Below are 16,673 nucleotides of genomic sequence, written 5' to 3' on the forward strand. Positions count from 1 at the left end.
AGGATAGCAACTTTGTTAACAATTGCGACGGAATAAATAATAAAATAATTGTAATGTTTAAAAGCAATGCTTGTCAAAGAAAAATAAGAAAGGATTTATGCATCCCTAAATCTGCAGTGCAAAATATCATTACATGATTCAGGTGTGAAGAGTGAAAGGGCGTAATTTGAACAGCTCTAGTGTTCAATCTTTTGGATGTCATTTGTCATTTCACCCGTCTAAACTGATATTACTGCACGGGCACGGGATTACTTTGGGAAACCTTTCTCAAGCAAGAGGGACATTCACAAATACAGCTCAAAACTTTACTGTAAAAAGGAACCCTGCTCATGGACCATCACACTGGAAACGTGTAACGGTACTGTGGTCAGACAAATTATTACTCTAGATCCCTTTTGGAAGAGTTGTACTCCAAATTACTAATTACAGTACTCCAAACCAAACTGAGATAATTAACTCAGTTAAGATATCAGCAACAGGTCTAGAAGCCAGGCTCTGGGGTTTTAAAACACAATGATGATCCCATACACATTTTAGGACAAATTTGCTGGAATAATTCAAATATGAAATCTGAAAAGCTTCATTGCTTGATGTTCTGATGTTTTTTTTTGTGTTGGGAGAAGGAATGAAAGCATTTTACTCTCCCACCTTTGTTGTGATGCACCTAAGTTGAGATTTAAAAGAAAGAAATATAGACATAAGAAATAAAATCGACAGGAAAAACCATGAACTATCTGGGATTCATACCATCTGTAAAGAAATAAAAGTGTACGTAAATGGGAGATCAAACACTCTTTTCAAACTGCATTTTCAAGCCAAAACACACCAGATACTTGCACAGCTACAACCTCTGACTTCAAACAGGTGACAACCTTAAGCTGCAGACCACATGCGGACATGTTTTGACCCAGGTCTGGTGTATATACATACAGTCCTCATACTTTGACATGTATCAATAATTTACATTGTGCAGGGGGTGAGGTCTTCGGTGGCACCTTGTGTATGTAGAGGACGACACGAGTGTCTGCCTGTTCGGGTGTCTGCGTATTAACTGTATTACTGAGAGTGAGCCTGTGTGTTTGGGTGTTGTGCAGTAAAAGTCTTCATTGTCGCCACGACTTGCGGCTGAGCACACACACGCACGCCACGTTAATGCGTATGAGCCTCCAGGCCACCAGGTTCTTGAAAGAAGTCAGTGCTCGAACGAAAGTGTGCGAGTTGGTGCAGTAGGAGTTCCAGTGTCTTGCATCAATTCCTAAACAGCCCGAGCCAGCCGATCGAGCGTTGTGGCACGTCGTCTCAAAGAAGTACTGCTTCTTGTTGACGTTGTTGATGTTTACATCTGGCAGCACTGTCACTTCATTGCCTGAGATGTCTGTGGCTTTGGTCTTGTTGCCCACCCAGACGCTAACGCTCTCACACACCGAGTACACTCCTCGGTGCTGCGGCGGCCCCGCTCGCCTGCGGCTCCTTCGGCTGGCGCCCTGGGATTCCGACGGCTCCGCATCGGGGGGCTGGGAGCTGAAGAGAACCCTCGGGGAGAGGTGACGGCGCTTGGTGAAGAGTTGGGGGTCCACGACGGGGATGGAGCTGGCGACGGTCTGCTGGGCTGCTGCGGCGCTGCACGAGTCCCCTCTGGTGGTGACCACGGCCTGGGCGCTGATGAAGAGGAACAGGACCAGCTTGGACGACCACATGGGCACACAAGCTGAGATGTCAAAGCACAGGAAGAAGAATGAGCGGATGAACAGCACATCTACATGCAGTGTCAAAAGTATTCACATTCATTACTCAGGTAGAAGTATAGATACTAGAGTTTAAAAATACTCCTGTAGAAGTTGAAGTATCAGCTCAAGTTTTTTACTCAAGTAAAAGTATAAATGTACTGGTTTCAAAACTACTTAAAGTATAAAAGTAAAAGTAATGTAAGGGGGAAAAAAGCCATTAAGGACAAAAGCCATTGAAAATGAATGCATCTTAGTATAATGCAAATATACTAAAGAACCATATATGTGTACTATTGAGAATTAACATGTGTTTCAGAGAGCAGGAGATATGATGACTAGTTGCCTATAAGTATTGTAATGGTGCAAAAAGTCAAACTTCAGAGGCATGTTATCATTTATCCTAACCTTTATTGGAATGTACATCCAAGTTTAGTTGCAGGAATCTGAGGGAACGGATGTAAGAACAAAACTGGACAAGAACATCTGAAACAACCACAACCAAATTCACTCTATCAGGATGGAGCAATTTAAAGGAGCTGTATGTAAGAGCAATAATAAAACGAATCATAAAATGACCCCGATATGTCAACAGACATTTAAAAATCATATTAATTTCAAATACTTATGTCACTGACAACAGCACTCAAGCCAGGATATTCCAGTTTAAAAAGAGGAGTTGCAGCCCTCAACTGATGTTTATGTTGTCATTTTTTGTTTTGGCCTGAAGCTCCACCCTCCACCTATCTCCCAATCACGAAGTCAGTATTGTTTCAGCATCCGGGTTGCCAGCTCGGCTCTAATTATCGCAGCCATGGCAGCCTACGTTCCTGCTGCATTCTGCAGCCTACCTGGCAACCTCTGGTCGGGGGGAGGAGGGGGAGGGTACACGCCGCTCAACAATATTTTGAAAGTGACTGCAGTACCAGTTTTGGCCATTTCTTACAGACGGCTCCTTTAATTGGATAGTTTTTTTTAAAGGCCGAAATGAAATAGAGTAACAAAGCTGTTTTTAAAATGTAAGGAGTAAAAAGTACAGATAATTGCGTGAAAATGTAAGGAGTAAAAGTAAAAAGTCATCTGAAAAATAATTACTCCAATGAAGTATAGATACCGTAACCAAAATTTCTACTTAAGTAAGGTAACGAAGTATTTGTATGGAGCTAGAACAGTCTCATAATTGACAAATGCACAGGACAAGTTTTACAAATGCACACACCGTTTCACACATGCACAGAACAATTCACACGTGCGTAGGACAAGATATACAAATGTATTTTTGATGCACACACAAATAAAACCTGATTTAAAAACATTTTTTTGTCTGTGAGCTGCGCTGGATTTGCGTGTGACTTTTGAGACTCCCCTGACGTGACTCGATACACAAATACGTTTTTTTTAACACGGAAGGATTTGCAACCAATCAGATATCTTCCTTTGTTTCAGCCAATCATAAGAGCGCACCCCACGTAGGGGACGCAGAGCAGTGGATGAAATAAGACTTACTCGTAAACCAATCAAATTAAAGGGGCGGATACACCTGCTTTTTGAGCTACGATAGCGCCGTTCGCTTTATAAAAGTGATTAATATTTGGAGTTGGTGGAGTAAAGATAAACGAACAGCAACAGCAGATAAAAGATAAATAAACAGGATGGAGAGGAGATCACTGTTCTGCTTTTCTTGTGATCTCGGTAAAGAAAACAGCGCGATCGGAGATGGTTTGTGGGGCCGTTGGCTGAAACAAAGGAAGACATCTGACTTTTCCTTTTTGTTTGCTGATCTAGAAGCAGCCTAACAATGGTTTTCTTGCAGAAACCAACATAACACAGTCACAGTCGTCTCAGCTCTGGTTCTGGACAGGGTTCAGCTTAGGAGTCTTGGAGTCTTGCAAAGCATTCTGCAACTCTAGCAACTTGAAATAAATCCATTTTAAGTGAATGTGTGTCATGATCAACAGAGGACATACGCAACATTTCAAAACACTGTAGGAAGTTGCCAAAGTCTGCAGACTCTGAGTGAAGCAGTTTATTATGAACTGACAGGTCAAATTAAGCAACCCGAGGACGTTCTGGGATTTCAATACTTTGTAAAGTTTCTATAAACTTTAATTCAATGCTCTTTTTTCTAAAGAAGTGGGGGTCTCACAGCATAAATGTAATACTTTACTAGCGTGCATACACCAGAGTGTTTTCATAATGTGAGTGTTGCATGTTCTGCACAGCACATCTGCACCCAGTGAGTTCGTTTTAAGATCTGACGTACAAAGAAGTTGTCCTCTTTAATTATTAAGTCAATTTAATTCAGGTGCATCCTGAGCAACTTAGTTGGAAGGTAGGAAAAAATACTGTACTTTAACACAAAGGGTTAAGGGCTTAGTGTTAATAGCTTTCAGCAGAATGTAAAACTCAGCGTCTGATGTGGTTAAGCTTTGACTCTACAAATTCTAATTAAGCAGGAAGGATATTGAAATGAAGAACTGCTGCAGGAGCTCGGAGGGCAACAACGTCCCTGAACGAATTTATACATGTAAACAGGAAGCAGCTTAATGTTTGATATCTAATTTAAACATAACAGTGAAATTATTGGTATAATTACATCCATGGAGAGTACAGGGAACTCACTTACAGCCCCGACTGTCTTATGATATTCTCTAGGGTTATGTGGGATGACTCCATGTGGACATTGTTTATCGTCCCAACGGACGCAGCAGCAAACTCCAGCCATGCATTACACAGACTCCATTATTCCTGCTGTCTTCCATGGGAAAAGTGTGGTATTTTCAGGGTTTTATTAGTTTTCTCCATAGCATTGTTTGAAAGGTGGGAGCAACTTCATGTTTTTGAGAGTAAAGTTTTATTTAATTTTTTTTATAAATCTTTATAAATTTCTTTTTACATTTTTTGCCAGATAATGCAGTCCTAATTCGAGTTATTTTGGCGTGTATACACAACCCACGTTTAGCCGAGCTAGTGACCGTCCTGGGACACCCCCTTTAGGAAGTGACGACATCTCAGAAGCCACAATATCAACATAGTAGGAGAAGAAGAAGACGAACAACAAAGAACTCACCGGAAGAACACAAACGCAAAAGTGCTTGTGGCGCCACCTAGCGTCACGGAGTCGAGCGCACCTCACTCAATAATTCGATTCGCCCATGTATACTCGGATTTCTCGGAAACTCCAGTTTAATCCTTAGCTAGATTGTTGCCAATAGCTTGATTTCGATGTGCATGCAACCGCGTATGACAGACAGTTCAGTGCAAAGTAGAAAGTATACGTCTTAAATTGGACCAGTGGGACAGATGGTTGATTGTTATTAATTGTTATACTGTAAGGCAACAACTACTCCAACTGTCCTTACAATAAACTGTTTCACATTTTAATTTAACACTGTTCCATTGAGTGTAATCTCTAAATTTAATCTAAATCATTTCTCTTGTGTGCTAAGCCAGCTAAGTCATGCACGCTGAAACCTAAAACTACATGTTCATATTTATGCAGCTTTCTATATCACACATATTTCTTAAAACATTTTCTAAAAAAATGATGACAAAGGGCACACATATTAAATATAATCCTGATACTTGTCTAAAATTATCTGAAAAGGCGGAAAGTATCTGAGGGTTACCTCTAGAGACATTCCTGTAGCTCAGATATTGATGGGAAAGAAAAGTCTATTTAACAGGACTGGTTCTACTGATATGTCCGTATCACATGTCAGGATTATGTCATGGATTGATCTGGATAAATAAATACAATATAAGATTATCAGTTTAGTTAATACAAAAGTACATTGCTAAACCCAACAAGTCCATTGCACTGGAAGGAACTTAAAGTTGAGGCTGTTTTTTAAAACAAATACCAAAATGTAGTAGATAGAGTGAACGATTGCACAATATGCAATGAGAGAAATGCCCAGATGGATTATTAGTTCTGGGAAAGTTTCCTGTGTGCAACTGAACAGTCTTTCTCATCAACTCTACCCCTTACGGCTCTGCAGCACTACAGCAGAAACTGGTCGTGATGGTCACGTGACCAACTCCTGCTTGTGCCGCAGCACAGCTGGTTTTACAGAAGCATAGTATGTGCTAACAAAGGCAGCTTAACCAGAAAGTAGTAGTGTATACCACACCGTACGCCTAGAAAATTAGCTTGATTTCAATTTCTGTGTCCTTAAAAAATAAATCACTATAGTTACTAGATGTCTCTTTTCCTGTGTGTTTAATTAAACCCATTCCAGGTCAATTTTAACGCAACTTACACAAGGAAACCCAGAGGTGTCAAAAGTATTCACATTCATTACTCAGGTAGAAGTATAGATACTAGAGTTTAAAAATACTCCTGTAGAAGTTGAAGTATCAACTCAAGTTTTTTACTCAAGTAAAAGTATAAAAGTACTGGTTTCAAAACTACTTAAAGTATAAAAGTAAAAGTAGTGTAAGGGGGAAAAAAGCCATTAAGGACAAAAGCCATTGAAAATGAATGCAAATATATTAAAGAACCATATATGTGTACTATTGAGCATTAACATGTGTTTCAGAGAGCAGAAGATATGATGACTAGTTGCCTATAAGTATTGTAATGGTGCAAAAAGTCAAACTTCAGAGGCATGTTATCATTTATCCTAACCTTTATTGGAATGTACATCCAAGTTTAGTTGCAGGAATCTGAGGGAACGGATGTAAGAACAAAACTGGACAAGAACATCTGAAACAACCACAACCAAATTCACTCTATCCGGATGGAGCAATTTAACTGGATAGTTTTTTTTAAGGCCGAAATGAAATAGAGTAAAAGTAGTAAAAAGTACAGATAATTGCATGAAAATGTAAGGAGTAAAAGTAAAAAGTCATCTGAAAAATAATTACTCCAGTGAAGTATAGATAACCAAAATTTCTACTTAAGTAAGGTAACGAAGCATTTGTACTTCGTTACTTGACACCTCTGAGGAGACCTATAACCTGTCCATGCTGTCAGAAAATCTGAGATAAAAATCAAACAATTAATTTCGTATAAGAGGCTAAAACTTGAAACCATCAAAACCCTGAAAGATGGCGCATGATTCCCAGCTCTTTTCTCAGCTGCTGAAATGGAAACTAAACTCAAGCTGTGTGCGTATTGAGCCATCGCAGCCCCATTCAAGTTCGATCACAGCTCAGGGTTAAACTCATGGTGTTAAAATGCAGGGAAGTGAGGGTAAACTTCTGCAAATACTTCTTTGGTTATGTCTCTGTTTTCTGTTACTCATGGTGTCAGCTGTGTTCTGGGAGGATGGGTGTGTCCCGGGATCTTGGCTGAGCGCTCACACCTGCAGCTGATCAGGGCTCAGCTTTATTACCGGGTCCAGGCTGTCATCCGTTGCCAGATGATTCTGTCTCCGATGAGGTTCAGTTCCTGTGGCCGGTCCAGTTTCTGTTCAGACTCATATCTTGAAGACTAATGCCTGTTATTTGTCTGTGTGGATTCCAGTGATCTCAAATGCCTGTCCTGCCAATGCTCAAGTCCCCGTGTAACTGAGCTACTGGTCGGCCACCCTCCGTCCAGGCCTTCCTTGTCTTGCCTTCAGTCTTCCAGAGTCCCCATCCAGTCCTCGTCATCTCTGGGAATTGTGAATTGGGACAATAATCTGCAGTTGGATTCTGCTCAGTCGCAGAGTTGTCAAGTAACAAAGTACAAATACTTTGTTACCTTACTTAAGTAGAAATTTTGGTTATCTATACTTCACTGGAGTAATTATTTTTCAGATGACTTTTTACTTTTACTCCTTACATTTTCATGCAATTATCTGTACTTTTTACTACTTTTACTCTATTTCATTTCGGCCTTTAAAAAAAACTATCTAGTTAAATTGCTCCATCCGGATAGAGTGAATTTGGTTGTGGCACAGATGTTCTTGTCCAGTTTTGTTCTTACATCCGTTCCCTCAGATTCCTGCAACTAAACTTGGATGTACATTCCAATAAAGGTTAGGATAAATGATAACATGCCTCTGAAGTTTGACTTTTTGCCCCATTACAATACTTATAGGCAACTAGTCATCATATCTCCTGCTCTCTGAAACACATGTTAATGCTCAATAGTACACATATATGGTTCTTTAATATATTTGCATTATACTAAGATGCATTCATTTTCAATGGCTTTTGTCCTTAATGGCTTTTTCTCCCTTACATTACTTTTACTTTTATACTTTAAGTAGTTTTGAAACCAGTACATTTATACTTTTACTTGAGTAAAAAACTTGAGTTGATACTTCAACTTCTACAGGAGTATTTTTAAACTCTAGTATCTATACTTCTACCTGAGTAATGAATGTGAATACTTTTGACACCTCTGCTCAGTCGGTCGTCCCGCCCTTTCAGTAAATCGGCTTGCTTCAGTTTCCCGTCATCTATCTCGACTCCAACAGGCTGCATTAGACTCTTTAATTAAACAGTTACCAATTTTCTGGAACATACAGATATGTGTTGTGTCAAGTTGTTTTGGGCTCTAACCTTGGTTTGTCACAACACTTTTTTATTTTTTGAAATAACAGAGATAAATGTAGTAATTTTGGAGATCATTCTAGACCTCATAAATCATTAATTTTCCATATACACCAACGAAGCACCAGTTATACTCAGTAACTGAACAACCTCTTCTTGAACATTTTTCAAATTAATGACAATAAATACATGCTTGCCCTTGTGACGAATTTTTCTCTCATCAAGAATTGTATTTCTCTTTGATAAAATATAATTTTTTCATCACTTGCGTGATTATGAAACAGTCCTAACATCTTCTCTGTCCCACTTTGAAGCAACAACCTTCCTGTTGATCTTTCAGTAACACAATTATAATACAGAAAAACATCTTTCAGGGTTTATAATTATACTAATTATTACTAAATTGAGGCGGTAGTAATTTTTGACATGTCCAATTTTTTTTTTTTTTTCTTAACCACACAGTGGAAACAAAGCGGAGGGCTGAGACATGGGAGAGGCACTAGACCTCACAGGCATTTACGAGCTCACATTATGTACCATTGTACAGGCTATGATTTTGTCCTTTTGACAAGATGTACCAACAGTTTTAATCTAAAGCACTGCCCCGACACCCGAGGCCAACGCAGCGTATAATAAACCTAGTTGACAGAGTCCACTGGCGGAGTCATCACAGGTGTTAACACGCCTACGCTTCCTGTTGTGCTGCGTTAAGTATGGTCTGTGGCTAAGAATTACACATTAGTGAAGAATAAGAAACAAAGCCGATTTGAACAACTACGGAACTGTTTCCCATTTTGGGCCTTTATATTTTAAGGATTCATTCATCTAAAAGGAATTAAATATTTTCATTAGGTTTGTTTTGAAGTCATTCCTGCAATGCAACATGTTTGCAACATTTTGACCAGTCTTAGTCTCTTATGAGATCAAAAAGCTTTTGGCAAAACTGCTGCATTCCAGTCCAAGATGTGACTGGATACTTGGATTGACTTGGATACTTTAACATTGACTTATAAAGACATTATACAATTGTGCAAAAGTAAGTAACCCCTTTCTTAGATGTCCCTTTACATGTGTAAAAATCAAATATTCAATTGATCAAAGTGGGTATTTGTATTAGGCAACCGCAGCCTTAAACAGATAACGTATAACCTTTCTCACTGTCCCATTATTTATCCCACAAAAATGAAGCTAAAAAAACGTCAATTGTGGGTATTTCTCCCTGGAACGAGGTACAAAACCATTTCCAAACTATTTGGAGCTCAGTGTTTCCCAAGAACAAGGAATGTTCTTTTAGAACAAGCATGTTATGAAGAACTACAAGATCAATCAGAAGTGGAAACGCAAATGGAAAGTTTTCTGCACCTAAATGTCTCTAAAACAAAAAGAGCTCATAGTAGACTTGAGTCAGAGCAAAACCAAGTGTTTATCTACAGTACCATCATACATAACAAGAAGCTGAAATTGCTGAAAACTACAAATACTGTGTTTAATGGAAAGCTAAAGTTTGATTGTTAAAAAACACAGCAGAGGATTCATCTTTTGTGTCGGCTGAACATTCAATGTAAAAAGGTCCTACAAGTCTTTTATTGCTCATTTATGGAAAGTCTTTTAATACGGTACTTTCTTTTATTTGTTGGTTTAGTGGTCTGTCAGCAAAAGACAGGAGCAGCCTGAATTGGATTATTAAAGCGTGCTCACAGAACATTAGTGTCCAGTAGAGACCTGGCGTCGCTCTGGGAGCATCGGGGGAGCTAAACGGATAAGAAGTTGGAATCAGAAGCACATTTGTCTCCTAATTTTACTCTAATGCTTTCAGGTCAACGTTATCAGATGCCGTTAACTAAATCCGAATCGGTATTCCAAGACATTCATCCCATTTGGGATCAGACTAGTTAACTGTGATCTTAAGTGATTTTTATTGGCAATTCTTGAGCTTTTTTGTATTGATTTGTTCTCTGAATTTGATTGTTGTGTGGACTTTCTTGACCTGTTACCCTAAATGTATACTTTTTTTTCTCTTGCGCGCTAATTTTGTTCTCAGATGACATAACTGGTGCATTGTGGATATGTGACTTGAGTAGTAGACCTCAGTGTATTGGTTTTGGTGTTTGTTCATGTTTGTACCTGACCGAGTTACTGCAAAAAAAAGTGCCCTTTAAGGGACCAATAAAGCATTCTGATATCCTGATATTCTGAAAGCTTCCAAGGTAGAGGACCAGCCTTCCCACTAGTGGACTTTACAGAATACTTACACCAAGGTCAGACCATGCAACACTCACCGGAGAGCTACGTTTCAGACCCTATAAGCCTCAATGAGTATGGTAAGTATTAAGCAGAGGTGTCAAAAGTATTCACATTCATTACTCAGGTAGAAGTATAGATACTAGAGTTTAAAAATACTCCTGCAGAAGTTGAAGTATCAACTCAAGTTTTTTACTCAAGTAAAAGTATAAAAGTACTGGTTTCAAAACTACTTAAAGTATAAAAGTAAAAGTAATGTAAGGGGGGGAAAAGCCATTAAGGACAAAAGCCATTGAAAATGAATGTATCTTAGTATAATGCAAATATATTAAAGAACCATATATGTGTACTATTGAGCATTAACATGTGTTTCAGAGAGCAGGAGATATGATGACTAGTTGCCTATAAGTATTGTAATGGTGCAAAAAGTCAAACTTTTTTTAGTTATCATTTATCCTAACCTTTATTGGAATGTACATCCAAGTTTAGTTACAGGAATCGGGGGGCAACGGATATAAGAACAAAACTGGACAAGAACATCTGTGCCACAACCACAACCAAATTCACTCTATCCGGACGGCGCAATTTAACTGGATAGTTTTTTTTTTTTAAAGGCCGAAATGAAATTTTTTTTTTTTTAAATGTAAGGAGTAAAAAGTACAGATAATTGCGTGAAAATGTAAGGAGTAAAAGTAAAAAGTCGTCTGAAAAATAATTACTCCAGTGAAGTATAGATAACCAAAATTTCTACTTAAGTAAGGTAACAAAGTATTTGTACTTTGTTACTTGACACCCCTGTATTAAGGTCCCTAAAAAAGAAGAATATTCAACAAGAATGGTTTGTTCGGTGGGGTTGCCAAAAAAGAGACTCCTCTGGAAGCAAAACCGCATTTAAACAAACCACGAGATTTCTGGAATAATGTCGTCTGGACAGATGAGACAAAATAGGAATTATATGGTCTTTATGCCCAGCAAAATGTTTGGAAAATAACAAACACAGCCCTTGAGTGGTAATATGTCATATGCACTGTCAAGCATGGTAGTATGGGGGGGCGGGGGGCTGATTAAATTAAGGTAATTTAGCCACCACAGGACAAGGGCACCTTGCCGAGTCCACCATGAATTCCTCGGTGTGCAAAAGTACTGGAGAGGGATGTATGAGGTCTGTTTGACAGCGAACTGGACCATGCTTATACACAATACCGTGAGAGCCTGTTCTCGATTTTTTCATACCTTTTCAGTGTCTGCACGTGAACTTATCACCGCCGAGGCTCCTAGAGGACGTAACTAGAGCTCAGTGTGTCGCGGGCGCCTCCTGCCATCAGGCCTGGTTGTGGCTCCCATGCAGCACACGTCTGGCTTCCTCTGCCTCCACTCTTCAGTCCTGACGGGAGACGAGCGCAGAATGTGTCTCAGTCGGCTCATAAAACCACTGTAAACACATTCTTTGTGAGACAAAGGAAAGACAAAGTTCACATGTTTTTCCCGCTCAGCACGTCGTCACATAGAGCGGATACGGGAATAAACCCGCAGACCTGCATGATGTCCATTACCTACAGCTAAAACACGCCGCAAACTTTAATGCTAACGTCGTAAATCGTGTCAGAGTGTCTTGACAGGTTTGTCTCAACCTAAACGCTACAGTGCCCTTAAAAACAAATATATAGCAAAACTTTTACACATTTATATCCTATTAAAGTACAAGCAGAAACCAGATCATCTTGGAATTTAAAATTTTTCTTATATGAGGTAACATATATCTAAAAGACATTTAAGACAGGTATGAGCTCACGACGGTATGAGCTCACTGCCTTAACTTGGGATATTGCTGTATTTTATTTTATCTCCATTCGTTTTATCCATCTTTGTGACATCAGATTTAATCAAATACAGTTACAGCTCCATGATTAGTTTTGAGCAGTGATGAAACACATTTGAGGTAGATAAGATATCCCCAGAACCAGAAAGTTTGTTTTGGCATTTCCTCTTTCCAATGACACTATACTCAACTTTTTCCAATCAACACATTGTTCCCTGTGGGTCAACTGAAAGTCACCAAAATGGAGAACAAAATATTTCATACACAAAAAGAAAAAAAAGATCCTCAAAAAATGGCGTCCAAAGATTCGACAGCTTCTTTAACCCTTTATAGGGCGAGTAACCATATAGGCTACTGTAATTTCCGCGGACATGAAAAACTACTTTCCCCACACTTCTCAGTGAGGTCTTAAAGTCATGTGACTTAATCCTGCCAATCAGCACAGATCATGCTTTGTCACAGACAGTGTCATCATGGCATCTGACCAATCACTAGAGCCCTGGAGAAGCGGGAACTTCATTGATTTTCAAGAAGGGGAAAATATGGATGGAGAAAAAGAGAAGCCCTATAAGTCAAGTTGTACCATTTATGGAGAAAAATTCTAATATCTCTATGAAGAGAGTATCATAAATATTATGTTGTATTTGTTTTTTGTATTTTTATACGTATGGGTACAATTTCACCCACAATGGGCAAGTAACCATACATGGTAACTTCAGTGTTAGATAAAATGTTACTCGCGATGGGCAAGGAACCATATATGGTAACTTCTTTGACCTTGATTTGCATCAAGAATTAAAAAAAATGAAAAAAAGAAAAATACTCTGGTAGTAGCCCCCAATAACACTCTAGGGTTGAAATTGTACATTTCCAAGTATTTCAATGAGTGTCATATAAAGGGTTAAAAGTCAACAGAGGTTTGCAAACGAAATGCTTTAAAGCCTTGCCAAGGAAGTAAGAGTGTATGGCACGCTTGCAAAACAGAAGGAATGCAAGCTACATGTAAACTAAAGTATATGGGCTGTTAATCTAAATGAGTGCGGTGTGCTCCTGCACAGAACCAACACCAGCACAGGAAGTGTTAAACAGCCCAACAACGGTGGTCTGTGGATGCCATGGCATTAAAATAGGTGATTATCTAACTGCAGCACTGGCTTTTTAAGAAGACACCTTTTGTGCTTCTGTTCAGTGGTACAACAAAACAAAAAAATTCTAAAATATCAAAATAAAAATAAAAAATAAATCATCATTATAAGTGCAATATGATGAATGTCATGGCATAATTCTGTTCTGTAGTCTCCTACTTCTATCTTTGCTCCTTGTGATGACGCTACACTTTGATAGGACTCCAACAGTGTCCAACTGAATTAATTGGACATTATTCAGGATAAAACTCAAGAGGGAACAAAACTGTTTACATCATGTCTATGTCTATTTAAGAAAACAAAGTTATGAGGTCAAACAATTCTTAAAGACCTGCGACACAGAAAGAATAATATTTTTGTTGCGTTTTAGCTACCATATTTTCCGCACTATAAGGCGAACCTAAAAGCCTTTAATTTTTTCAAAAGCTGACCATGCGCCTTATAATCCGATGCGCCTTATATATGGATCAATATTGAGCCGCAACTTCACCCACTTCTTGGAGTGATTTTTCGCCAGATCAGCTTTCCGCATCAGTTCCGAAACAGCTTTTTTTCTCTCTTCTCCCTCTGGATATTTTTCAGCAAAGGCTCTGTGTGTATTGTTGAAATGTCTTGCAACATTTGACCGTTTATTGTTAGACAGTTTTTCTCCACAAATTAGGCATACTGGTAGGCCACTCTCATCAGAGGTAAATGCAAATGAATGCAGGCATCATTGAATGTTCGATTTACTTCAGATATTTTTCTTTTCTTACATTTCTCCATACTTGGCCTTGCTGGGCTTGAAAGTCGCGACGAATGGATGGCGTTTTGGCGGGTATACCGGCTTTCACGAGTATGACATTTATTTTGAGCGACGAAAAACAATAAAATATATTTATTCTAATATGTCAAGATCCCAATAATCTTCCAATTTAGAACTAAAATATTCAAGAACTAACACAAATAAAATACACTTCAATTAAATAGTTGGATGGATAACGTAACCCCAGCCTCTACTGTAGCGCCTTATAATGCGGTGCGCCTTATATAGAAAATGTTTTAAAATGTGTCATTCGTTGAAGGTGCGCCTTATAATGCGGTGCATCTTATAGTGCGGAAAATGTGGTATTTGGAATTGTTACCTATTAAACGTTAGCCTTAGAGTAATCAATAATAATCCTTCACGGATGTGCAGTGGACCAACTAGGAAGGCGAGGCTGTTGTTGTTGATTTCAGACTGGAACCTCTTGAAAAATATCACTTCTCCGGCCCTGTTCAATGAAACGCTACTGGAGAGATGTGGAGCAGGTTGTTTGCGGCTCATTGAGCAAATGGAAACGGAGACTTTGCATTATAAGTACAAAACAACATTTTATGTACTTTTATTCTTGAATTAGGACAACAGTTTATCAAGTCACAAACATACGTTCTTCATTAACTAATATGTGAGTCTGTGTACACATAATCAGCATAGTTAACCTTGTTTTTAAACATTTATACATTAATGGTTTGCAAGATAATGTACAACATCTTTTTTGTTGGATGGTGTCTGGCCGCCAGGTAGAGAAGTCAAGACAGTTCTTCCCATAATAGTGAGAAACTAAATCAACGAGCCAATCAGTTATGTAGTCTATTACTCCTAAATGGAGAGGCCACCCATAACGACCAGCCTACAACTCATTAGCTGTAATGGAGTCAGTTTAATGGACCCTGTCTGGGTTGACTGACACGCAGCCCGGGCTGGCACACGATCCCAGTCTGCAGACCTGGGACCGTCTACCTCCTGAACAAAACTGCAGCGCCTTCATTCATATGGTAAAAGTCACAGAGTCCCTGCGGTAATCTGATCCACCATGGTTGGCTCTTACTCAAAGAGGAAGTGAGGTGCAGGTGACTTTATCTGAAATGGGCTTTGAATGACATTCTGCTCATTATGTTTCCGTGGTCATTCAAGCAAAAAAACTAAAAAAAAAACGGCTCACAAGGTTAAACTTGTCTTTGCGTTGAATTTAAACCATCAGACACAGAAGTTATAGGACAAAACCCACAGTAGAACCTCACCATATAATATATGAAGTGCTTTAAATATTATCATTTTACCGTGTTAGAAACCGTGATAGAAATGTGTTGCCTATGAGTTAAATTTGCCTTGCCATTTTTTTTACCTTGATTGCCTGACTGTGAGCAGAACAATTGTTTAAAAATTAAATATTTCTCCTTGTACTGCTACTGTAGAAGACTTTTTATCATTTTAAAATACAACATTTGCCATAATGCTTCCACTGACTACATCCAACTCTCAGTTAGTTAATAGGATATTTCAACAAGAGTAAAGAAAATATCTCTTAGCCATCCAGTAAAACCACCAATAGGTATTGTAAATACCTCTGCACCTAGTGCTGCTATAGGCCTCTTCAATCATATCAGCTAAGTTTATTTCACATTAACACTACCTACTGTAGCTGGCAAGCTGACTTTAGCTAAGTGACTTTCAAAGCTCATGCACAAAATGAAAATAAGAGATTTTCTGCACACGTGGTGCATTTACCTCTCCAAAGAATACAACGTTACGTTGGCCACAAGCTCATGTACATTACTGCAACAGTTTGGTTGATTGATTAGAAGTTGATCACAAATGGCTGCTAAAACGATATACTTGACTCCTTCCAGAAACAATATGAAGCAAAGTTTTTCAAATATGAGCCAGGATAGCAACTGGGCAAAATTCCTGACACAAGATTGCTTTGAAATGTTTGAACAAATGCAAGGTTTCATCGGTAGAGAAATGTATTTTTTACTAATGTGTGAAACTAACGTCAGCGCTAAGCTGTTGATGTTACCAAGAAAGGGCTCTTTATCCACTGAAGAGAAAAAAATGCGAGTATAAGCAACACTTATTACCTTAGTTCTTCTTTTAACAAAGATATTACAGCATTTCTCTGTTGTCTGCTATGTGCTTGTCTGGTTTCTGTTTACTGAGTTGGATGGCTACAAAGGTACGTGGAATCTTAGTATTTATTTAGCAACATTAGAATAAATATTCAGAATTTAACCTACCATTTAACAGCTGAATTGAACACATTTTGTGACATGATACATATCTAGTTATTCACACTGTGTCATCGAATGTCAAATAACAACCAAACTGAGAAGTCTAGAAGGTTTTGGAAAAATTTGAAAATTAAATTTATTTTGATGCTTGTAAAGTATTATGTTCAAGATTACTGATAAACTGGAAACTGTTTTCCACAATATTTCAATGTTGTTATGGTCAGA

General features: G+C 38.6%; 1 protein-coding gene across 4 annotated transcripts in view; it reads right to left on the reverse strand.

Moving 5' to 3' along the window:
• ngfb (nerve growth factor b (beta polypeptide)) overlaps positions 1-16,673 on the reverse strand; it is a 29,089-nt gene continuing 12,416 nt past the window's right edge. The window contains exons 2-3 of one of the 4 annotated variants that reach the window (XM_061728434.1): positions 11,685-11,883; positions 1-1,708 (exon numbers count right to left, since the gene is read on the reverse strand). In XM_061728434.1, coding sequence (XP_061584418.1) covers positions 1,104-1,697 — 594 coding nt within the window. In that variant the 5' untranslated portion in view covers positions 1,698-1,708; positions 11,685-11,883 and the 3' untranslated portion in view covers positions 1-1,103. Of the gene's footprint in view, positions 1,709-11,684; positions 11,897-16,673 lie in introns of all 4 variants that reach the window. The other 3 variants (XM_061728435.1, XM_061728433.1, XM_061728436.1) reach the window with 3 other exon arrangements.

The sequence above is a fragment of the Cololabis saira genome, chromosome 8 (genome assembly GCF_033807715.1).
Source record: "Cololabis saira isolate AMF1-May2022 chromosome 8, fColSai1.1, whole genome shotgun sequence".
In the NCBI taxonomy this organism is placed as follows: domain Eukaryota; kingdom Metazoa; phylum Chordata; class Actinopteri; order Beloniformes; family Belonidae; genus Cololabis; species Cololabis saira.